This window comes from Myxocyprinus asiaticus, chromosome 17 (genome assembly GCF_019703515.2).
Source record: "Myxocyprinus asiaticus isolate MX2 ecotype Aquarium Trade chromosome 17, UBuf_Myxa_2, whole genome shotgun sequence".
Taxonomy (NCBI): Eukaryota; Metazoa; Chordata; class Actinopteri; order Cypriniformes; family Catostomidae; genus Myxocyprinus; species Myxocyprinus asiaticus.
The window spans coordinates 26,435,147-26,462,240 of record NC_059360.1 but is presented as its reverse complement, the minus strand read 5'-3'; the positions used below and the strand labels follow the sequence as shown (position 1 = coordinate 26,462,240).

Below are 27,094 nucleotides of genomic sequence, written 5' to 3'. Positions count from 1 at the left end.
CATCTGTGCTCGTGTCATCGTGTTTTAGCCGGAGCTAGAGACTTCCGAGAAGTAAAGCTGGCCCACATAGCTCTTATGAAGCACTCATGAAATAGCGGATTCATCTTTTTATCCGGACGAGGAAACACAGTGGTAGAACATGAGCGTCTTGCATCCGCTCTCCAATTAAGGAATACATTTAACGGCGTGCCTTTCTGCCTCACCGGCATCCTGTGATTATGAAGGGATGAGAGCGGCGGTCTCGTCCATCATTGGTTATTTTTCGCATTAAATTCCGCAGTGTTATCTTTTGAAAACGTTGAAGAGGTGGATACCAGTGCGCGTGATCGGACTCCGATTAATAGCGCGCGTGTTTCCCATGGCTCTGTCATTTACTTTTGCCAGCATTATATCGAGTCGGTGCTTACTGCCGGCGAAGGTGTGAGGAGGAAACCCGCTCTTGGGGTTTGGTTTTCATCCTCCTCAATTGTCACAGCAGTTTGGTGAAGAAAATCTGCATCGGCAAGAAATGACCACCGACACTGACACTACTCCAGTTGTTTCTTAATGATATTTACGGTCACGAAAGGTGGGAGATCACACTGCACGTACTCTTTTCAAGTGCTCGCCGCCTGAGGAACCGGTCGACACGGAGCTGAATATGTTCAGACTAACGTAAAGATGGATGTTATCTTTGGTCTTCTGTGGTTATTGGCCGTACTATTCAAAGGCGTTTTTTGCCAGGGAGTATACGGTAAGATAATATACGTAGCTTTTACGTTCAAAAGCCTTCACAAAGCTGTCATGACATGAAAATGCGTGAGGTAGATGGAAGGATGTGGGTTTTCTTTCTCAATGATGTCCAGTGTGATGTAGGCCTTATATAGCTCACGTCAAGTGACAGCTCCTGCGTTACAGGTGCTCCGTGGGGAATCAGTAGCCTGTGGCCTCAGTCTGCCTCGTATTGCATCCCTTATGCATTTTTAGTTGCCATCTGAAAGTCATAGATTACTATTATTGATAATCTAGGCTATGTAAAGAAGAAATCTTCTGTGCCTTTCATTATGATAAGCAATGAAAATGGACATCCTGACACACCTGCATAGAAATGTACAGTATATGTTAGGCCTGATGCTGTCAGTGTCATTTGTACTTGCATATCTTTTATTCACATAATATTTTAAGGGTTGAGTACTATATGTTTCAAGTGGCAGTGTCCAATCAGATTCACTTTGAACATACTTTGCTTTGTTTGTGGCAATCAAATGGTTTTTATCAGTGGTTCATGCTTCATTGTGAAGAGGAGCCAAAAAGCACATCAATCTCTGTCTGTTTAGTGACGTGTGATTCTCAACAACATTAGACATGATTGAGGTTGCAGAATGCATGTCAACCATTCATTTTGTCATAGTACCTGCATAGAAATGGTTTCTTAGCTGTCTGCTGCCTTTAGAATATTACAAAGGGTTGCTCATAATGGGATAAAAGCTGTAACTACAGTATAAAGCATCAGCTCGGAGACCTATTTTAACTGAAATCACATGGATTACAAGGGCAGATTTACTGTTACTTAATGGAAGACCGTTTGGATAAGTAAGAAATTAAATAAGGGCATGAATCAGTACGTATGACCTTACTTAAAGGGATAGTTCACCCAAAAAAAAAACAAAAAAAAACAATATTCTCTCAACATTTACTCACCGTCATGCCATTACAGATGTGTATGAATTCATGTCTTCTGCTGAACAACAACAAAAAAAGATTTTTGAAAGAACATTTCAGCTCTGTAGGTCCATACAATGAAATTGATATGACTTGACCTTTGTAGCTCCAAAAATTAAAAAGGCAGCATAAAAGTAATCCATAAGACTCCACTGGTTAAATCCTTGTCTTCAGAAGCGACATAATAAGTGCGGATAAGAAACAGATCAATATTTCAATCCTTTTTACTATAAATCTCCACTTTCACTTTCAGAATGTGAAAGTTTAGATTTATAGTAAAAAAGGACAATAAATATTCATCTATTTCTTACCCACACCTGCACAAAACTGCTTATGCGCATCCTGAATGCAGAATGACACGCTTCAACGTAACCGGAGTGCTTCAGGGCGATCCATGCTACACATTCAAAAACACAACTGTTCATGACATCGAGCAGCTTAACCTTTTTAACGGCAACTATTTACACTGCCTGGCAAAAAAAAAAAAAAAAAAAAAAGAAAAGTCACCCTTTGGATTAAATAAGCAGATACTTAAGAACCTATGACTGGATCATTATTGCAATGATTAATATGTTTCAGCTGGCAACAATTCTTTTAACTAGAGCCGACCAATATGGGATTTTTTAGACCGATACCAATTTTAGAGGGGGAAAATTCACTGATTACAGATATGGTGGCCGATATAGCTAATTTTTGAGCTGGAATGGAAACAGACCTTTTCTATGTGGATTGTTCACCGATTTTGCACCGATATGACTATGCAAAGATACTCAGAAGGCTGCTTTCTTAAACAAATATTTTTATCAAAGAATATTTAACATTATTATTAGACATTGTCAACAAATTCTAGAAATGAACACTGAGAAAATAAAGAATAAATAAAAAATGCAATAAATAGCTAAATAAACAGCAGTACTGTATGTTCAGTATCAGTCAGTTGCTGACCGTTTAAGTAAAGAATAAATAAAAATACAATAAATAGCTTAAAAAACATCAGTACTGTATGTTTAGTATCAGTCAGTTGCTGACCATTTAAATAAAGAATAAATACAAATAAAATAAATAGCTAAATAAACATCAGTAGTACTGTTTAGTATCAGTCAAATGCTGACTATTTTAATACTGCCAGTCAATTATTGGCAGGTTGTAAAACAAGAAGCATTTACACCTGCCGAGACAAGAGATAAACAGTGGCAGCGGTGTTACCGTATTCTGCTATACAAGCTCAGGGGAAACTTTCAGCGGTGGAAAACCAGACTTTTAAATATTACATTTTATAAATAAAATGACTGGAATTGTTCAGTTGAAGCAGGGCTCCAGACTGCGATTAAAATGGTCATAAATGTGATCAAATATAATTGATTGCGACAATAATTTAAAATCTAGTCGCCACTGGCGACTGTTGGGTTGTGTGCGTTCATATGCTGTGTGATCAGATATCATCTTGTGAGTTACTGAATACACCTTTAGAGCGCGCACCAGTGTGTCTTGAGCCGCTTTTCACCCGTTCTGTTGTGATGACGAGCTCGCTGCACCACACATGACAACAAACCCAGCGCGAGAGAGTCGTGAACAAATGACACTTTTGAATCGGGTCTTTTTCATGAATCACCTGAAAAGAACTGAGGGTTTGAACTCAGGAGCTCAGGTTAGCAGTCTGAATCAGATTCACTTTCTCAGCGAATCAGCCGTCAGTGAGCTCACAACTGGGGAGTGCATACATTTCAAAATAAGAGTCCCATGTGTATTTCGGGCTTCTTTACAATTAAAAGTCCCATATTGTGTACCAATTTTTTATTTTTTTTGTCCTGGAAATTATTTAGTGGGATTGGAGCAGCACAATAAACTGCATCTGGGATTTCATTCAGTTTGCACTCTTGTAATCTCTGTGTCTGGGCCAAAGACAAAAAGGCAATATTTTAAAACAATTAAAATTATAAGCTTAAAAAGCTTGATTATATGTATATATGTATATATATATATATATATATATATATATATATATATATATATATATATATATATATATAAAATCAGGCTTTTGACTCTTAGGACAATTGAGGGACTTGTACACATCTATTACACAAGGTGCTCAAGAAGGCAACACAATTCTATATGCATACTAAATTAAAAAATATATATTTTATCTCTTATATTTGTATAAATTATGAAAGGAATGTGAACATTTATGAGACAAAAGGGAATGCAAACTTAATGGTAAGTAATTTTTTTAGTCTGGAGCCCTGTTGAAGGGAGTACCAAACTGCAAATCCTGAAAAAAAAAAAAAAACAGTTTGGTGAATACATGTTTACACATTAGCTTCCACTCAGCTGACAAGCAATGAAAGTAGCTACGTGGTTAGCTAGTTTGCTATAAGCTTGTTGTCATGGAGAGCAAAAGATGGACTTTATTTACTTTCCAGCATTGTGTCTCACCAAATAGGTAACAACGTAACGTGAAATAAACACTCAGCAGACACAATCCACCATCGCACCGTTGTCTGCTGAGCTGCAAAAAGATGTTCTGACAAACTATAGCTGGCTAACATAGCAAACAGATGTGATAAACATGAGTGACATGGTTGTCAGGGACAGGGTTAACATTAGATTAGTTATATTGAAAAGGGAAAATGATGGGGTCATTGTTTATTAACTTTCCAGTATGTATTTCACAAACTAGTTAGCAACTTACCGTGAAGACACCACTTAACTCCACACCGCTTAACACCGCACAGCTTAACTCCGCACTGTGAGCAGAACCACTGTCAGCTCTGTAAACATTGGAGTCGGAACGCAGTTCTGCTGGACAAACTATGTTATGACACCAATTCTAAAGCATTGTTTTCTGCATTATATGTTCTGAAAAAAAGTTTTCATATCTGCGCATATCGGTAAACATATACGCCAATACGATATATCTGTGAAAGGCTAATATCGGCCGGGCACTACTTTTAACCCTAACTGATACTGTGTGTAACTTCTCATTTCTTAAACAACCATGTCTGAAGACATGTCCCGTGGTCGTGGAAAAGATGTTACTGTGGTTCAGAAGGGGCAAATTATTGGCCTGCATCAAGCAAAGAAAACAAATAAAGAGTTTGCTGAAATCACTGGAATTGGGTTAAGAACTATCCAATGCATTAAAACCTGAAAGGATAGTGGTAAACCGTCAGCTTTGTGGAAGAAATGTGTTCGAAAAAAAATCTGGAATGAGATTACAAAAACGCTTAAAATCGCATCGTAAAAAATCGACAATAGAACTCGCAGCTATGTTTAATAGTGAAAGAGCATTTCCACATGCACAATGCGACGAGAACTGACAGGATTGTGTCTAAACAGCTGTGTGGCCACAAGAAAGCCACTTGTTAGTGAGGCTGATCAGAAAAAATGACTTGGACTGAGAGATTGGACTGTGGAGCAATGGAAAAAGGTCATGTGGTCTGATGAGTCCAGATTAGGGTTGCAACGGTATACTGGTTTCAAGGTATACCATGTATGAAAATTGACGGTTTTCATACCATGTACGTTTGCTTGTCTACAGTATTGAGGAAAAAAAAATGCATCCGGACGGAGAATCTCACCTGCGCGTGCGCATCTCCTTTCGTCCTCGACTGCCTGTCAGACTCATCAACTTGCGCCACGCACACACATGCAGCGGAGAAAATGTCAGAGAAGCGAGGCGAGGAGGTCTGACATAAGTGAGTATGTGTGTGAGTTAAAGGTACAGACAGGAGCAGTCTGGCTGCGCTGTCGCACACCTACAGTATATGTTAATTGTTGATAATAATAAGACATTACTTTAAAAGCTCACACAGCTGATGTTATTTTTCATTTAGTAGTTAATTTAACATGCTGTGCTAACATGTAAACTAACATGCTTTAGATATATAACATGTTATAGTTAAATGCAATTTTTTTTTTATCATGTTTATAATTCGGTTTATTATTATAATTCTGTTACCTTTCTTATTTATTCTATTTATTTTATTTATTTTCAAAAGGGAGACTTTTTTTACACATACTTTCATTTAAAAAAAAAAATGGTTTCAATTTTCAATTATAATAAAGCGTTTGTTCAACCAAAAAACTCCTTTAAGGGTCATTGTAACTGATACGGTAATACCGTATACAGTGATAGTGTTATCATGGTTATTTTACCGTGAAAATCTCATACCGTTGCAATCCTACTCCAAATTTACCCTATTCCAAAGCGATGGGAGCATCAGGGTAAGAAGGGAAGAGCATGAAGCGATGCTCCCGTCATGCATAGTGCTCACTGTACAAGCCTCTGGAGGCATTGTTATGATCTGGGATTGTTTCAGTTGGTCAGGTCTAGGCTCAGCAACGTTACGCAGCAATAAAATGAAGTCAGCTGACAACCTGAAGGTACTGAATGACCTTGTTAACCCATCAATGGATTTTTTCTTCCCTGACGGCACGGGCATGTTCCAGGTCGACAATGCCAAGATTCATCGGGCTCAAATTGTGAAAGAGTGGTTCAGGGAGCATGAGGAATCATTTTCACACATGAATTGGCCACCACAGAGTCATGACCTTAACCCCATTTAAAGTCTTTGGGATGTGCTTGAGAAGACTTTACGGAATGGTTCGACACTTCCGTCATCAATACAAGATCTCGACCAAAAATTAATGCAACTCTGGACTGAAATAAATGTTGTGACATTGCAAAAGGTTGTCGAAACAATGCCACGATGAATGCATACCGTAATCAAAGCTAAAGGTGGTCCAACAAAATATTAGAGTATGCAACTTTTTTTTGGGCCAGGCAGTGTATTTAAGAAGTGGAGTTTGTATGTTCTCCCCGTGTTCGTGTGGGTTTCCTCCGGGTGCTCTGGTTTCCCCCACAAGTCCAAAAACATGCAGGTTAAATTAATTGCCTTGTAGGTGTGAGTGAGAGTCCCGCAGCCACTGGGGGTTGCGTCAGGAAGGGCATCCGGCGTAAAAACCTCTGAGTCAAATATGCGGATCACGGATGGTCTGCTGTGGCGACCCCTAAAGGGAGCAGCCGAAAGAAGAAGGAGTGTATTTAAGCAGTGTTAAGACAGGATCAGCAAAACACTTTAATCTCTCCAAAGCATCTTAAAAATACATTAACATTACTCACAACAAAGGATTTAAAGTCTGACAGTGATCATCTTGAAATGTATTGTTGATGCAGCGCTTTAATGGCTGTTACAGCAGCGGTGCATAAAAAGACTAAACCTAAAGCAGTAAAGAGATGGAATTTCTTGCAGAGGGTTTTACTGTGCTGACTGTTATTCACTGTTAACCACAGCAAGCTATCATTATGCAAAAACGCTCTCCGAGAAGTGGCGTCTCAATTAATTCAAGGGGAATTATTAATTATATTATTATTCATATAAATTATTATTAATTGCATCTCCCAGTAAAACCATCACGACTAAAGACATTACTGTTTGTAGTTGACCCCACTAATCGTCTAGTCAGTTGTTGGACGACTAGTCAATTAGTCGACCACCCTGGCACATCCCTACTGAATACATAAATATCCCAAAGCTTTTTGTCAGTGTTATTTACTTAATGTGATAATCTGGGGTCTATGATATTCACAGCAGTTGACTTGCAATGGTCAAACGGTGTGATTAGGCACATGTTTCTGTGTTTGGCTGACTGTGTTTTAAGATTCCTGTTTAATGACCTGTGCAGATGTGCAAATGTGGGAGTGTTGTGGGTTGCTACATTCAGGATGCTGGTACATGACCCTTTAGTTTACTGCATGATACACAGTTAATCTTGATTGACTTGTGAACACTGAACTGATAAGTAACAACTGAGAAGTAGACATGCATGGTACTCTGCAGGTGTTAAAAACATTTTCTTACATTTAAACTAAAGATTTTTGCTGATTATTAACCCCCCATAAAGTGCATGTGGGGCTATGGATGTAGTGTTTTTCCCCTGCCAAAATCATTACCAGTGGATCTCAGATTAATAAAATGCATTTTACAAGGTTCTTATTAATTCAGAAGGTGGAGTAATAATTAAGCATGGTCAATTGGCTGGACTGTGCAGAGGTGGGCAGTAGTTTTATGTTACTCCTTTTCTGTTTGTCGAGTCAATCTTAATACATTTTTATACATTTAAATGAATCAAGGATTTTAAATTTCAAGGATTTTTTCTGTTTAGTTTCAAATATGTTTAGGCTAAATCATATTGCATCACTCTTCTATTCAAGTTATGCTCCAACTTTAAAATTTTTATCTTATTCCATTTGCCTAATCAATGTTAAACAAAACTGAAATTTGAAGAATGTAAAGTTTGGGTGAACTACTACTGATTTTATGATGCATTAGAGCATGTATCGGTGAATAGAGAGCCTATATTTACAGTAAATACTCATCTTCCTTTCCAAAATTGATACGAATTACAATTAAATTAAATTCGATGAAGAAGTTAACTGGAATGGGTTGATACGTAGTCTTACTGTCCCTACGGATAAATATTTTATAGTTTTATTGTACAGAGAGATAGACTAATGCACTATATTATAGCATCCCAACAGGCCACTTAGGCTAAAATGAAAAAGGGGGCTCCAATAGTAAGTTATCTACAGTACAGTAAGGGGTCGATAAGCTTTTAGTTCATGTAATGCAGTACAACTGCTGGTGCATTGTTGGATCTTATGTTAAATCATAATGTTAAAGTGCTCACCTGTTTCATTCTCCCTCTCTCTCCTCAACAGTTCCCTGTAACTTTTAATTGTCTTGTCTAATAACAAAAAGGCAAATATCTATAAAACTAATATCATATACCATCTGCAAATATGCGCATATCTCGTTTAAACAGATGTAATAAACCAACCTCACACAACTTAAGCAGATCCAGGGTCCTGTGGAACGCTCATAAATCTTACTCTAAGGCATGTATTCTAACAGTCTCTCCTCAACAGTTCCCTGTAACTTTCCTAATGATAAATGACAAATATCAATAAAACTTCTATTATACCGTCTGCAAATATGCAGATATCTAGTTTAAAAAGATATAATTCACGATCCTCACGAAAATCCAGCGTTTTCTTCCCGTCGAGCGCTCATCTAATATCTTCCTCTGAAGCACGTATTCTATCAGCCAGAATCAAAAACTTCAGGATCAGGATCAAAAGTTCCTCTCATGATGGTCAGTCCATGAAAATCAGTCCATGAAAATCCAAGCAGGTGATCCAGGGCCTTTAAACTGTCAGGAGATTGCTGCTCAGGCTGGATCCACGCAAGCGCATGAGTGCAACTTCAAAGTATAAGCTCTTCATGTGCTCCATGAGTAAATGTCTTATTCACTATGCTCTGTATATACAATTGGTTTGATTGGGTATTTTTTTAGAAAATGCATTTGCTAATGTGGACATGCCATCTATGGTTGCTGGACTACTGTGTGTACTGTTATTTCCTTCCTAATATATTAACAATTTCTTTATGTGCAAATAAATGAATTTTTTTGATGACTAAACAGAAATCAGAAGAAACTGCTATCTAACATTTAAAATAAAATATAATTTTTTTAGATTATGTTTTACAAAGTTAAAGTTTAGTGTGAAAATGAGTAAATATAGTGCTAAATAAGGATTTATTCATTTTTTGCAATTTTATATTTATGTTATTTACTATATTAAATTGTTTGATATATCGGCATTGTATCGGCCTATCAGCCATCCTGCTCTCTGGATATCGGCAATTAAAAAACCCATATCGGTCGATCACTAAATAATTATATTCCATTTACCCTCTGTGATGGCTCTCTTTCATATTTCGTATGCAGTCCCTCCATTAATTTCAGCCTGTGATACAGTCACACAATCTACATGGACAGTACACTAAGTGGTCAGGTGATAAAATTATAGCTATCTTCAGCTAAATGCATTCCTTCACTGCTCTCCATTATTAATCCAAGCTGCCAATATTTAGGTTTTTTTTTAACTTCTAGATCCCATCTTTCCATAGAAGGCTTTCTCATATTTCATCAACACCAAGAAATTATTGAAATGCTAGCTGTTTATATGACCAAAGCAGAATCCTTTAGTTTTTTATTGTGCAGATTGGGTCAGACAATGCTACTGAACTGCAGAAGATCTGGTCAGCAGATTTTATTGCGGCAAGTTAATTGATCTGATAATACAGTGGGCTGTATCACCGTTACAGTGAAGACTAGATCTAAGATGTAGCACTACTGTTACTAGGGATGCACCGATCCGATACCTGGATCGGTATCGGCTCCGATACTGATGTTTTTAAACGGACTGGGTACCGGTCCGACGAGCCCGATCCAAATCCGATACTGTGTGTTAGTCATGTTTGTTACTGTCAAGCTCGAAAAATGACATAAAAGAACCATTAAAACACAATTAAAGTAGTTCATATGACTCGTGAATTTATTCAAAGCCACTTGAAGACGTGCGATATCTCTGTGAATCACAAAAGGCTGTGTTTAATAAGTCCAGTGCATCCGGAAAGTATTCACAGCGCTTCACTTTTTCCACATTTTGTTGTTAAAGCCTTATTCCAAAATTGATTAAATTCATTATTTTCCTCAAAATTCTACAAACAATACCCCATAATGACAACGTGAAAGAAGTTTGTTTGAAATCTTTGCAAATTTATATAAAAAAATAAATAAATAAAAAGAAAATCACATGTACATAAGTATTCACAGCCTTTGCTCAGTACTTTGTTGAAGCACCTTTGGCACCAATTACAGCCTCAAGTCTTTTTGAGTATGATACTACAAGCTTGGCACACCTATTTTTGGGCAGTGTCTCCCATTCTTCTTTGCAGGACCTCTCAAGCTCCATCAGGTTGGATGGGGAGCATCGGTGCACAGCCATTTTCAGATCTCTCCAGAGATGTTCAATCGGGTTCAAGTCTGGGCTCTGGCTGGGCCACTCAAAGACATTCACAGAGTTGTCCCGGAGCCACTCCTTTGTTATCTTGGCTGTGTGCTTAGGGTCGTTGTCCTGTTGGAAGATGAACCTTCGCCCCAGTCTGAGGTCCAGAGTGCTCTGGAGCAGGTTTTCATCAAGGATGTCTCTGTACATTGCTGCATTCATCTTTCCCCTCAATCCTGACTAGTCTCCCAGTTCCTGCCGCTGAAAAACATCCCCACAGCATAATGCTGCCACCACCATGCTTCACTGTAGGGATGGTATTGGCCAGGTGATGAGCGGTGCCTGGTTTCCTCCAGACATGACGCTTGCCATTCAGGCCAAAGAGTTCAATCTTTGTTTCTCATGGTCTGAGAGTCCTTCAGGTGCCTTTTGGCAAACTTCAGGCGGGCTGTCATGTGCCTTTTACTGAGGAGTGGCTTCCGTCTGGCCACTCTACCATACAGGCCTGATTGGTGGAGTGTTACAGAGATGGTTGTTCTTCTGGAAGGTTCTCCTCTCTCCACAGAGAAATGCTGGAGCTCTGTCAGAGTGACCATCGGGTTCTTGGTCACCTCCCTGACTAAGGCCCTTCTCCCCTGATAGCTCAGTTTGGCCAGGTGGCCAGCTCTAGGAAGAGTCCTGGTGGTTCCAAACTTCTTCCATTTACAGATGATGGAGGCCACTGTGCTCATTGGGACCTTCAATGCTGCAGAAATTTTTCTGTACCCTTCCCCAGATCTGTGCCTCGATACAATCCTGTCTCGGAGGTCTACAGACAATTCCTTGAACTTCATGGCTTGGTTTGTGCTCTGACATGCACTGCTAACTGTGGGACCTTATATATACAGGTGTGTGCCTTTCCAAATCATGTCCAATCAACTGAATTTACCACAGGTGGACTCCAATGAAATTGTAGAAACACCTCAAGGATGATCAGTGGAAACAGGATGCACCTGAGCTCAATTTTGAGTGTCATGGCAAAGGCTGTGAATGCTTATGTACATGTGATTTTTTTCATTTTTTATTTTTAATAAATTTGCAAAGATTTCAAACAAACTTCTTTCACGTTGTCATTATGGGGTATTGTTTGTGGAATTTTGAGGAAAATAATTAATTTAATCCATTTTGGAATAAGGCTGTAACATAACAAAATGTGGAAAAAGTAAAGCGCTGTGAATACTTTCCGGATGCACTGTAAATATATAAAATGCACATGCAGCTCCAGCACGTTTTTGAATGGCGCTGCTCTGTTTACACACACACACACACACACGTGCCTATTTTTAGCCTTCACAGCAGTGCGCAGTATTTGAGCGCTACTCATGAACAACATCTCAGATGTAGATGCTCAATAGTTTGGTTCACTTATATGCATTTAGAACGGCACCTGAGGTGCATGACTTATACTGGAATTACTGTTAATTTTACTGCTACATTATCCAGTATACTAGTTAACAATAAAGTTTTCCTTAATAAGCTATACATTTATATTGAAATAATGTGTAGTTAGAAGTTTGTGTTTCTTTACATATTAAAGAGTACACCCAATTAGTTCCACACAATAATGCAAAGATATTCTAAACTGATTATGCAAAAAAAACAACACTGGTATCGGATCGGGATCGGTATCGGTATCGGCCGATACTGAGATTTCCGATATCGGAATCGGATCGGAAGAGAAAAAGTGGTATTGGTGCATCCCTAACTGTTACTAGACTTATACACTTACTGAGCACTTTATTTGGAACACTGTGGTCCTAATAAAGCGTCCGACATGGTCTTCTGCTGTTGTAGCCCATCCACCTCAAGGATCGATGTGTTGTGCATTTTGAGATGCTATTCTGTTCATTACAATTGTACAGAGTGTTTATCTGAGTTACCGTAGCCTTCCTGTCAGCTCTAACCAGTCTGGCCGATCTCTGTTGACCTCTCTCATCAACAAGACGTTTACGACCACAAAACTGCTTCTCACTGAATGTTTTTTTTTTTTTTTTTTTTTTTTTGGCATTCTGAGTAAACTAGAATGTTGTGCAGGAAAATCTCAGTAGATCAGCAGTTAAAGAAATACTTATTAGCCGTCTGGCACCAACAATCATGCAATTTTTTTCTCCATTCTGATGGTTGATGTGATCATTAATTGAAGCTCCTGACCCATATCTGCATAATTTTATGCATTGCACTGCTGCCATATGATTGGCTTATTAGATGATTGCATGAATAAGGAGGTGTACAGGTGTTCCTAATAAAGTGCTCAGTGAGTGTAGTATATAATTAAATACTTTTATTTTGATTTTACTTGTGTTTGTGTTGGATGGTACAGTTTTTCTAAATCTGAAATGCACCATATAGTCAATACTGAAAGCATACTGTTGTGGAATATTGGACTTTGCCATCTGGCAGTATATTTGAGGTGGCAGGGGTAGATGTATAATAGCATTCCTATATACTGTAAATTTAGCCTCAGTTTTAAACTAGACAAGAGCTAAACACTTGCCTGTGACAGTTTTCTCAGGATTGGACTGACCACTCTGAAAGGGCCATTCTCAGTTCTTCTCTAAATAATTCACACCCTTTACAAGCAGTCATTTTATGGACTAAGAAACAGTTTTACAATGCTCAAGATGCTTCTGCATTTCCAGCAGTATTCCTGTAGGGGAAATTTGGAGGAGTGTCTGAACCTCTGGATGGTCTTGAATTGTGGCATATGTTGCTTCCTTCCTTGTAGATTTTCTTATGATTACCTTTATTGTGCAAAGAAGCCCAAGTATTCCAGTCCCTCTACACCCACAATCATACACTCTTCTAGAGTGCCAAGGCAGCAATCATGAGCTGAGAAAGCTTGGAATGAGCATGGCACATTACAGTTGTTAAGCATTACAGTTAATGTGGAATACAACAACCATCTTAACATGCTTCTTTGAATTATTTATGAAGACTCCACTACTGGTTTGTATCGCACAGTTAGTGTGCCATGTTCAATTAACCATGAAAGACAATGGCAATGTTCAACCTAACACAACTGCCGAACAGAAATGACATGCATTCGCAATAGTAGTTACACAACTGTGACAATCGTTAAATGAGTCCTGGTTACTACTAGCTGACATTTTACACATATTTTGAAACCTTATCAATCTCACTGTATAGTCTGATGGCTATTTTTCATATTGTTTAGCACTAGGCTTTTAACCTGGCCCATAGAATTTGAGAATCTTCCCGAACAAACCAATATACAGTAAGCTGTGATATTGATTGTTGCAATAGTTGACTACTCTATGCAAAAAATAATCAATGATGATTATTAATCAGAGAGAAAAAAAGAGAAGCCTACATTCTACAAGGCCCTACATTTGACAAACATACCTTGAAGCTTACCAGGGTCCTGATACGTTGCGTATGCACAAAATGGGCATTGAAATGTGCGTCTGCACACTCTTGACTCTGCGTACGCACTCTTTTACTGTTGTGTGTGAAGTGGCAACTCCAACTGGACAAGTAATGAACTGAACAAACTGATTATAAACTGAATTATTTTAATAAACCACATTTCGAATAAAATGTATGGAGTTCAGCACTCGAATCAGAAATAACTGTTATGCAGCTAATATTAGGCTTTATTAATTTTACTTAACTAATTGAAAATGCAGTCATAAATAAACTGTTAAAAGGAAATATTGGTAATGGATGTGCTGCTTTTAGAGGACTTTCCTGTGGCATCATACAGAGGGAATGTACTTTTAATGACAGCGAGGATTTCTTGGCTCATGATATTTTCGATTCCAAAAGGCCATCTGCTTGTGTTTTTACAGAAATCACATTCTGAGGTAAAAGACAACATTCGAATAAAGGTAATCTGTGATGCACACTTGATTCTGACTGATGTGGAATGGCCTGCATTCACTAGTCGAAACACTAGTAGTAGGCTGTACTGTATAGATCTTATCAGAAACATGGTACTGCACAGCTGAACATAGGTTTAAAATATCCTGCCTGCCCCGTTTACCAGTAATCCTGAAAATCTTGTTTGTGTCACTGAAAATAAATTATGGAAAAATACAATATAAAAACAAAAGATAACTACACATTGTACATTAGGGGTGTAACTCTTGTTTAATGAGCATCTGGATCATACAGTTTGGCGAAGAATATAAAGCACCAAATAGACATGCGCAGTTGTAACCTCCGCTAATGCACCTGTATGGCTCTGTAGATGGACACGCTCTGCCTGTGTTTCACGTGGGTCAACTTTCTACAGAGATGCTATCCTCTTAACTGTTAGTATGTTAAATCAGCTGATGACATCACAGTTCTGCACGCATTAGTTTTAAATGGCAAGCGGAGAAAACAAGCAGCAAGAGAGAAGCCCCTGTGTCATTGAAGTCTCCTGTCTGGGAACTTTTTTATGCAGTCAATTACAATAGAGATGGTCAAACAACGTTTACAAAACAGACATTTCTCGAAGCGAGTGCCGTATTCTGGTAATACATCGATATTTGATTAGTTATTTATGCCGACATCACCTGAGGATAGATAGCATGGGGCACGAACAGAGCCGAAGATGAGCCGAAACTGCACACACTCCCTTCTGTCTTTAAGCAGGCACTAGGTGCTAGTTCGGACAGACATGAAACAAGAACTAAAGCTCTTGGGGTGTTCATTGCCAAATTTATGTTGCCCTTACTCCGTTGATGAAGATGTGGGATTTCCGCGTATGATTAAAATACTCGAGTCACGTTACGACATCCATTCTCGTATTCATTTTAATAGCAAGTTTATTTCTTCTATAGTGATGTACAGATTCTGAATGTTGAATATACGTTGAGTTGAGTTTGAAATGCGGTGTATGTTGATGCATGTAGCATGTTAATGCAGGTATTAAGTTAAAATGTTGAGATAGTAATTAGAGGAAACGTTTTTTTTTTAGTTAAGGACCCTAACGAAAATTAACCATTGTTTTACTATAGTAATATTGTAGTAACCATGACTGTAATAACAAGGACTGTTGTCACCATGGTTTTCTTAGCAGAAATCATGGTTTTGATGTTTTGCTTCCAGAAAATAAATACATTAATAAATAAAAAAGCTACACATTTCATACACATCGAGGAAAAGGAGAACAAATGTTATTTTTCTTATACCAAGGGTCTGTTAAATGCTTGATTCTGATTGGTTGACAGACGTTCTAAGGTGTGCTATTATTTTTCAGTAAACGCACAGTTATGAAATAGTTCCAGGTCTTGACCGCATAACGGTTCCATATCACTTAGCCAAATTATTTCAGTAATATTTGATTTGATGACCTATCCTTCACAGTGGGCCCTCCTAAACTGCATATATCTTATGTATGAGAAAATATACACTATCGGTCAAAACGTTTGAAACACTTGACTGAAATGATTTGCATGATCTTAAAAATCTTTTGATCTGAAGGCGTATGCTTAAATGTTTGAAATTAGTTTTGTAGACAAAAATATAATTGTGCCAACATATTAATTTATTTCATTATAAAACTAAAATGTAATAAAAAATGAATTGGACCAAATAATAAAAAAAAGCAGCCAATAAGTGCCCAACATAGATGGGAACTCCTTCAATACTGTTTAAAAAGCATCCCAGGGTGATACCGAAAATGTCAAGAGTACATGTCTGCAAATTCTAGGCAAAAGGTGAGTACTTCAAAGATGCTAAAATATAACACAGTTTTGATTCATTTTGGATTTTGTTTAGTCACAACATAATTCCCATAGTTCCATTTATGTTATTCCATAGTTTTGATGACTTTACTATTATTCTAAAATGTGAAGAAAAAAAATTATAATAAAGAATGTGTAAGTGTTTCAAAACTTTTGACCGGTAGTTTATATTTTGGGGCAAGCATGGTGATACATACTGTACACTTTGGCTCTACACAATCTAGTACACATCTTATTTACACTGAAGTTGTTCTATTAGGTAGATAGTAAAGTAGCAAGAACATTGTACCATGCGTTTATGTCTTGCTGCTAATTTTGTAAGGTTCCAAGGGGCTTTTTATTCAAGTTCTCAAGCATGACGGATATGCTCATGTGGAGAGCCAATAGGCTTACATAGCCCACCCAGCACCATAAAGTCTGATTATTTTTTTCTTTGAAATACGTTGTGTTTGCATGGTTAGCTTTCTGTTACCTACAGGTTCAGACTTTTTTCATTTTACAGGTAGATGACTAACCATGTAAATGTATTACTGCAGCCTACTACTGTTGCATGCATGCAGAGTGAAGTATTGTGGCCAAAATTAATACTGACCTGACATGCCAAGACTAATAACAACAAATATAGTGGCTAAAATTGAGTAAAATATATAGTAAGATACTGAATATTTTATGCTGAAAATATCTGCATAAAGAATCATCTGATGCTGCATGGCCTTCTTGAGGACCATTGTGTGTTAAAGTCCTAAAGGCATGAAGGCAAGATTAGTGACTCTAAAAGCACCACTAAAGAACCATAAAAACAAAAGCAATCATTTACAAGAACTGTGTCTTTCCTCAAGAACAACAGCTAAAAAGTCGCTTTGGAAAATAAAACACTACTGATGACATAGGTGACTAATTCCTATTTGCTCACACATCCTGTAGTCTATATAATTGCGTGTTGTACCCATTAATATTGTATTACTATTTCCATTAGGCTGTCTCAAATTGGGATGTGCATAGTAGAGCCCGACCGATATGGGATTTTTGAGACCGATACCGATTTTAGAGGGGGAAAATTCACAATTCACGAAAATTCAATTAGGGGCAGATTGTAAAAAAAAGAAGCATTTACACCTGCCGAGACAAGAGAAAAACAGCAGTGTTACAACGTATTTTGCTATACAAGTTCAGGGGAAACATCATTTTCAATGGTGGAAAACCAGACTTTTAAATATTACATTTTATAAATGCAACAACTGGAATTGTTTGGTTGAAGGGGGCACCAAAATGTGAATCCTGAACAAAACAGTTTGGTGAATACATGTTTACACATTAGCTTCCACTCAGCTGACAAGCAATAAAAGTAGCTACATGGTTAGCTAGTTAGCTATAAGCTCGTTGTCACGGAGAGTAAAAGACGGACATTGTTCATTTTACTTTCCAGCATTGCGTCTCACCAACTAGGTAACAGCGTAGCGTGAAATCAACACTCAACAGACACAATCCACCACCACACCATTGTCTGCTGAGCTGCAGAAAGATGCTCTGATGTTTACCTTTCAATCTGCTACATTACTGACTGCACTGATAAACTATAGCTTGCTAACAGCAAACAGACATGAGTGACATGGTTGTCAGGGACAGGGTTAATGTTCTATTAGTTATATTGAAAAGGGAAAATGATGGGGTCATTGTTTATTAACTTTCCAGTATGTATTTCACAAACTAGTTAGCAACTTACCGTGAAGAGACCGCTCAACTCCGCACTGCTTAACTCCACCCTGTCTGCAGAGCCACCGTCAGTTCAGAGTCAGCTCTGTAAACAATGGAGTCGGAGCGTGCTCTGCTGGACAAACTACACTATGACACCAATTCTAAAGCATTGTTTTCTGCCTTATATGTTCTGAAAAAAGTTTTCATATCTGCGCATATCGGTAAACATATACGCCAATACCAATATATCGGTGAAAGGCTAATATCGGCCAACCGATATATCGGTCGGGCACTAGTGCATAGATAGTTGTTATTCTTTTAACAGTTCTATGCACCTCTGTTTGAATACCAAAATCACTGTTTGGTTATTCTACGCATACAGCAGAGGTCTGGTACTCGAGCCAAGCCCGATGGGACCCGACAAACCGTTGTTTTTTTTTTTGTTTTTTTGGCCAGATTTGGGTCTGTTTAAATATAAATTTGGGTTCGGTTTTGTAATGAAGGAACAGCCTGATCTCATTAATATACATAGCTATTTGTACGTTAATATTTGTAACATTTAAATGTACATGTTTGTATGTCTGGATACACACTAAAACGTACAATATGGACATTTGAAAGCATCTAAAACGTAATTTTTTTTTACGTAATTACAGTTTTAGAAACGTATTGACAAATCCTTTACAAATATATTTGAATATATGAATCGATTATAAATATATTTGTACATATTTACTGTTTTATAGATATTTTAGATCCTTTAACCCTACCCCAACTTCTAAACATAACCACTTTTCAACAATATAAACACATGTAACAAGTAGATTAATATACTGTAGCAATAATTTCTGTTACAATATATTAATTTATATATATTTTACAGTCGCTAATCCCACGCCTACTCCTAAACCTAACCATAACCATTTATTAAGATAAATTTGATCACAATAATTTATTCATAACAATTACAGTACAGTACAGAAGTAGTCCAAAGGGTGATGTGCTGCATCCGATGTGCTCCCTGATGGCATATAACAGCTTTGCGTGAGGTAGAGAGTAAAATTTAAAGTATTAATCGCTGTAAATCTTCTCCTGATGCACACCGTAACAGTGCTGTCATATCTCATTCAAACATATACATTGCAGAATATGGCAGTCGCAAATGGTCATGAGACACTTGAGAGCCAATGAGCATGCGACATCACTGCCGTAAAACTGGTGGTCATGAGGCTTCTTGAGGCGGCAATTTTTTAATTTTGAAAACGAAACAAACAACACGAGGTGATGGTCAAGGTGAGCGTGATGGAGCTACGGCGGATGGAGATGGAGATTGTTGAATAAAAGGTTTGAATGTGGGTCTGATCTTCACAGACAGCAATCTGAAGATTTGGATTATAGCTAACAAATTTGTGGATTAATTTTATTATTGTTTTATGGTGCTTTTTGTGGTTTATTTAGTTTTTTGGCATATTCTGAAAACTACATTTGTGTCCCATGGCAACCAAAAATAAAATTAAATACTTAATAAATAATTAAACGATTACAGAGTTTTTATTCATTAAAACATTTTAAAGTGTAGTCTTGTTTAAGTGATATAATCCTTTAAAACGTTGTATAGGGCAACAGAAATCACACAGAACTGAATGAAACCATTAAAATTTCAACTGCATTAAGTAAATGTGATGGCATTAAACTAATCTCATTGATTATAAATTAAATGTAATTAATTGATTAATTCTATGAATTCAGTATTAATCAATTGAAACAGTACACGTAAACATTTGTAAGTTTCTATAAAATTATGACATTTAGATGCTGTCAATACGTCAACATTGTACGTTTCGGTGTCTGTGCAAACGTAAGAGAATGTACGTAAAAATACATTTGAATTTTCATGAGATCATGTTTGAATGAAAAACAATGCATGCAAACAGACAAGTGAGGGGCTGTTCACACCGAACGTGTTTTTGCGTAGGTCTGCGCTGTTTTTCTATTTTTACTATGTAAACACATGCTGGACAGACATCTTTTTAGCATCTCACGCAGAACCACAAATTGTTTAGAATGTGTGTAATGTGGTAACTCAGAGAGAGTGGGGTGTTTGGATCCAAACACAGTATTTATTAAACAAAAATAGCAAAGACGCAACAATACCGTGAACTAAATCATAATAGAGAGCAAGAACTTAAACGAAGCTGACCATCAATACAGCCATAAACAGACAAGATCAGAGAATGAACAACGGAAACATGAGGGCTTCAATACACATGAAGCTACTGAAAAACTAGACACACCAGGGCAATGTTATTACAGGAAACAGGAAGAAGGGAAACACAAGACTATCAAAATAAGAGTCCATATAACAAAAGTACAAGCACACAAAAGACACCATACTGTGTCAAGTTACAAAGAACTTAAATTTTTAAAAACATATATCGAGACATCTGTGTTGTTTAATTTGTTGCATTGTGTTTAACTTTTTTAGCACAATTGTCACAAAGATTCGACAAAAAATTGATGGGTTAGGTCAGATCGAGTAGTGTTTGACTTTTATCAATTGCAATAAACGTTCTTTATTCCCGAAATTTGAATGCATGGAATTGCAAATTTTCTTGATATTTGGTTCTTCAATTAATTTATAAAACAGTTTTGAAAAGTTTTGAATGTTTAGGAAAAATACACTCTTTAAAGGAATAGTTTACCCAAAAATTATGATTTCTCTCATGATTTACTCACCCTTATGCCGTCTCAATCTCATATGACTTTCTTTACTCTATGGAACACAAACAAAGATATTTTGATAAAGATATGATGTGAATATATCAATACAATGCAAGTCAATAGGGTCCAACACTTCATAGCTCCCAAAAGGACATAAAGACAGCATAGAGGTAATCCATATTGAGTGGTTTAATCAATGTCTATTATTATTATTATTATTATTATTATTATTATTATACCTTTTATTTAATTTAGGTCAGCATTTACATTTCTATTACAATCTCACAAACCCCCTGCAGTTGCCTGACAAATCCATAGGGGTTCATGACACTGTTTTTGGAAACTATGGTGTATGTTGCTTGTCTTATGACCAATGAAATAAAGAGGTAACACAGGTGATGGCTGAAATGAATCATATATGTAGTTTTTTTGTAACATTTAATTATGTACGAAATAAAGGGGTAACATAGGTGAGGGCTGAAACGAATTATATTCTTTTTTGTCACATTTAATTATGTACTTAAAGGCCAAACCTGTGTCAGGTGTAAAGGTTTACTGACAAGTGTACAGTGCTGAACTATGCATGAGCAGTGTGTTGTATGCTTTCACGATTATAAGAAACCACTGTGTGGGTAGACTCTTAAGAATGTTCTAACAACCAATGGAACAGCAAGAAATAACCTCAGCAGGACCCTGAACTTCAGATTGTTAATGCTTCAGTGAAAGTGTCTTAGGATGGCAAGCAGTATAACAAAACCACTTCCAGCTGAGGCCTGGGCAAAAAAAACAAAACAAAACAAAAAAACATCTCCACACATCTGCATTTGCCTTTTGCACAGGGTATATATTAAAGTGAAGGCTTGCATTTATTTTATGATTCCTTTCTTTCTTTATTCATGTATTTCAGGGAATCATTTAAGGGAAATTAATAGAGGGTAAAATGATCTGGAGTTATTTACCTTCTCATGGTGCTTTATTGATTTGGAATGATTTGTGCTCTCTTTGTTTTAGCAAAAATGTTGTATAATTAAGTTTCTCAACTACATTAATTGACATTTGTATAGTATTTTAAAGGAAAACAGCTTGTAGTTGAAACTCTAAGTATTTATGAATACAAGTGAGTAGTGCAACTGCATCAGTGAACCTTCAGGGCAAACAGAAGCTCAGATTGGCTACGTTTGACAACACACAAAAAAACACAAATTCTTCTGCATCGAACCTTGGTGTTTTTCTGTTAACACAGGCACTCCCTTCACGTTTATCAAGCCATTAGCTGTAGATTTTGTGGGAATGAGAGTTATTAAGTGTTAATGAGTGCTAATGAGTATAAAGTAGTGCACATTATGCAAACAATGCGGGCAGGCTCCATTTTGTGGTTCACCGCAATTTTGAGTTGGTTTTTGGGAAAGTTTTGCTTTTCATGGTAATTTTGAGAGGTTTTCCATCCTGTCCTGTGGTGCATGGAAAACAGATCAAAAGGAGGAGCGATAGGAATGATTTATTTAGTTGGGATATGGGCAGTCTTTTGATCTGTAAGAACTGTAAACTGGCAGGTGGGTCTTTTCTTGCCACTGCATTTGACAGGGATGTGCCCCAGGTTACCCCGAGAGTTACCGTGACTTGTGTGAGGATGCTTCCCTTAATTAAAATTTCACAAGCTGGTTGACTCCCTCAAAGCCATGCTAACAGATGTAGGAGAACCTTTCCTCTGAGCTCCAGATGTAACATGGTAAACGTGCAGCTGCAAAGCACATCCTTTCTGTCTCAAGCTAGTAAATTTGAAGAAAAGGTTCATTCAAAAACAAACATATAGCTTGAGACAGAAAGGATGTGCTTTGCAGCTGCACGTTTACCATGTTACATCTGGAGCTCAGAGGAAAGGTTCTCCTACATCTCCTGTTTTTTAAAGCAGACAATGTGAACTAGGTCTAGATGTTTTTAAATGTGCACTCAAATTTATTTCAGCAGAAAACTGAAAGTGGAAAATTGTATGCAGGAATCAATTCCCTCTCTGTAATGAGGTGAAATCTCTAAGTCATTGTTTTTTTTTTGTTTTTTTCCCCTTTTTTGGAATGGCCAGTTCCCAAAGTGCTTTTAAGTCCTTGTGGTCATGTAGTGATTTGCCTCAGTCCAGGTTGTGGAGGACAAATCCCAGTTGCCTCCACATCTGAGGTTGTCAACCTGCACATCTTATCACATGGCTTGTTGAGTGCATTGCCACAGAGACATAGCACATGTGGAGGCTTCACACCACCCACTGTGGCATCCATGCTCAACTTACCACACACCCTACCAAGAACAAACCACATTATAGTGACCATGAGGAGGTTACCCCATGTGACTCTATCCTCCCTAGCAACTGGGCCAATTTGGTTGCTTAGGATGGAGTCACTCAGCATGCCCTGGGATTTGAACTAGCAAACTAGCAAACTCCAGGGGTGGTAGCCAGCGTCTTTACCATTGAGCTACCCAGGCCTCCCATCTCTAAGTCATTGTTAAGGAACCAATCAAGCCAACAAAATAATACTTGCAAACACATTTTTAAAAAGATTTAACTACAGGATAGGCAAAGGCTACAGTAGTTCTTTCTTTTGATATCTACCGAAATGATGATGGATGCACATATAATTAAGCCAGACAATAATACTTCTCTTAGTACCTTTGTGGGATCAAAAATAATCTTTGTATTTAGAAATGGACAAATCTGGTCATAGTCTAATATCAAATCTGCTTACTGACATGAGCAAGGGTCCAGAGCAATGCTGTCTTCTTAAGACATCAGAGTTATTAAAACTGAGTAATTACAAAAACAATATTATCATATTTATATGCAGTGTTTGATTAATTGTCTTCTTTCCTCTTTTTCTCTGTCCCTCTTACTGTCACACACATCCTGTTTTTGTAGGCTAGTTGGTGTGTTTGAGTGTTTTATCATACAGATATTTTCGTGCTTTGGCCTTATACTGTTCAACCATATTAGAATATGTAAACATTGTCATAGCCCTCTTTGAAAAAAATAAATAATAAAACAAAAAATCTTCACATACTGTATCTTTTGTCAATCTCTAAAAAGCATTGTAAAAGCACCATAAAAATAATCAATTTGATACATTCGCTATCTTAGTCTTATGGATCTTTTGGAGCTTGACAACCGTGGTCATTATGAAGTGTTGTATGAAAAAGCAGGGATACACAATACCATTTTTTTCTCTCCTGATCTAATTCTGTTACCTAAACTCTGAGTAATGGCCGATCTCGATCCGATACCAGTGTTGTTTTTTCCTAATCAGTTTAGAAAATCTATACCTCACTGTGTGGAATTGAGTGGAGTTTTTTTTATTTTATTTTTTTATTTTTTTATATTATTGTAATTTAATATAATAATAATAATGATAAAATAATACAAATTCGTTTTAATAATAATAATAACAATAATACATTTTATAATTTTATTATACAATATAATAATAATGCATAATCATTTTTATTTATATAGTGCCAAAGGTCAAGGACACTTTACAATCAATCAAATCAATGCATAAAAAAACAGTACAACAGGCAGTACAAATTAAAGAACAGTATCAACTCATAATATATATATATATATATATATATATATATATATATATATATATATATATATATATATATATAAAGATGGTGACCAAAGAGTGTCTGTGTGTGGGCTAGTTCACAGTAGTTCAATATGCTTTTCATGAACAATCTGGTGAATTTCTCCTCCGGTTCCAATCTCAATGCATGTTATTATTGAACTGAAGTATCGGGAATCTACATATGAGATGCGGTTCGTTTGGAGTGCTTGCATATTGTGATGCTCTGAGAGCTGAAAACATCAGCTTATCATCATTTTACTAATTTACTGAAGCGCACTGCACATACAGACTATATATTTATTTTTTAAACTCAGCCTTTTGAGATTCACAAAACTATTGTATGTCTTTCAGAGACTTTAAATAAAATGCACAAGTCATGTAGATTACTTAAATGGTGTTTTTATTGTTCTTTTATGCCATTTTTGGAGCTTGACGGTAACCACCATGACTAACATACAGTATCGAATTTGGATCAGGCTCGTCGGACCGATACCCGATCCGATTAAAAGCGTCAGTATCGGAGTCGATACTGATCCAGGTATCAGATCGGTGCATTTCTAGATAAAAACTCAGTTTGAAAATTCTTTACAAATATTTTGTGGGGCCAGGGTAGCTCAGCAAGTATTGACGCTGAATACCACTGCTAGAGTCACGAGTTCAAATCCAGGGTGTGCTGAGTGACTCCAGCCAGGTCTCCTAAGCAACCAAATTGGCCTGGTTGCTAGGGTGGGTAAAGTTACATGGGGTAACCTCCTTGTGGTTGCAATTAGTGGTTCTCACTCTCAATGGGGCACGTGGTAAATTGTGTGTGGATCACAGAAAGTAGCATGAGCCTCCACATGCGGAGTCTCCGCGGTGTCATGCACGACGAGCCACATGATAAGATGCACAAATTGATGGTCTCAGAAGTGGAGGCAACTGAGACTTGAGGTGAGTAACCGCACCACCACGAGGACCTACTAAGTAGTAGGAATCGGGCATTCCAAATTGGGAGAAAATGTATTTAAAAAAAATAACAAATAAATATTTTGTTTGTATGTGTGCGACAGATAAAATAACAGTGTACAGTTGTGAAATGAAGGATGAGTACAGAATGACAGAATTCTCAATTCTCATTATAGTAATTTGTACCGTTCCTTAATAGTAAGCCAGTCATTGCAATCCAGCCTGCAGTTGGTCTTCGCTATGGTCTATGGAGTGTGAATTTACACTCTGTTATAAAATTAAAAAAACAACAACAAAAGAACACAGGATGTGTGCATGCATCAGCATAACTTTGATAGCGTTGTGCAGATTTGTGTTTGTGATACACTTCATAAATTATTCTTCCATGTAGGTTTTTTTGCCACTCTATTATCTTCATGATCATATTGTTAAATTTAGGCTAGTAATTGGGTTTTCTGTGAGGTCAAAGTGAATGATCCGAGATTATGAATTATAAATGTGCCTCATGATGTTCATGGTAGACCTCAGTAAATTGAGATTAACATCCTGACACTAGAAGAATGATATATGTGGTTCAATTCAAAATATATATAGGCACTTTTATATACAGTATATACTTTGTCTGCTGTAGTACACATATCCTTGTTCTTTTTTCAGGACACAACATTTGTATATTCTATATTTATGTTTTCAAGGTCTCTAGAGGTTTTTTTGTGAATACAGGTACTGTCTACATAGTCATAAATGAATTGGATGAGAGTTTCAGTGCAAGTACATAATTCAAAGATAAATGTAAGTACTGATTTACTTGCTTATAAGACTCTAATGAAAATGAGAGAAGTGTTGCACTGGTGCTTTGGTGATCCAGCTAATGTCTACAGTTTTGCAGACCTCCATTGATTTTCATATCTTCATAGTTATAAGAACACAGTGGTCTCTGAGTGTAATTTGCTACTGTTAGCTCTTAATCGCTTGTTTAGATAAAGACCTGTTGGAAAGACTTTGAAGAGAGAGGTCAAAACCAAAAGGACCTAATTTTAACCTGTAGCTGTTGAATATTATGTATATTCATTTGGCAGATTCTGTGAACTAAACCCATGATGCTGGCGTTGCTAGTGCCATACACTAATAGTCGAGCTACAGGAACATAAAAGTCGCAGAACAGAGTCTTAATATTGTCATTGGTGCAGTGGATTCTAAATGTCCAGAGCATCAAAATGATGCCATAGTCCTAACAAAATGAAAAGCTTAATAATTTATATGTGTTGGAACATTAAACTCTCTTGCATGCTCAAAACAGTTCGGCAAGTTTAGCTTAAAAAGTGAAATGTGATTTATTTTTTTTTTTTACCAGAGTTCTGCTTCTGATTTCCAGCGCTTCAAACAAAGCACCTAATCTCAGAGCTAAAGCTCACTTTTTCATTGTCCATCGCTACTCGCTTTGTCCATGTGACAAGTTACCAAGCAAACCAAATTACCCTGCAATGGTAATGTGCTGGAGATGACATTTTAAGACAATGTATATGATGAAAATAGCAGAAGGGCGTCAGATTGGTTGTGGTCCAAAGAGGGCAAAAGTTCTCCATCATTATTCTTAAACACTGCCCTCATCATCTCTGACATTTGCAGAGAATTAGCATGTGAAAAGGAGAGCAAAGTGCCTTGCCATTTGTGCAGCAGTGCTGTGTTTTCTCTTCCCAGCTTAGTTTCATGAAGAGCCTGAATGGGTTGAGATCAGATGGTCAGAGAAGATGGCATCCAATTTAAAGGGAATTCAGATTAATGAATGAGAACTGGACACAATTATGTCAACCCCTGATCTCTAACGA

At 37.2% G+C, this 27,094-nt stretch overlaps 1 protein-coding gene across 1 annotated transcript in view; it reads left to right on the top strand.

Annotated features, from left to right (window-relative positions):
- Positions 1–485: 485 nt before the first annotated feature.
- Positions 486–27,094, top strand: part of LOC127454821 (MAM domain-containing glycosylphosphatidylinositol anchor protein 2-like) — a 205,662-nt gene continuing 179,053 nt past the window's right edge. Inside the window, exon 1 of the mRNA XM_051722271.1 lies at positions 486–733. Within this exon, the coding sequence (XP_051578231.1) occupies positions 661–733 (73 nt within the window). The 5' untranslated portion in view covers positions 486–660. The remainder of the gene's footprint in view (positions 734–27,094) is intronic.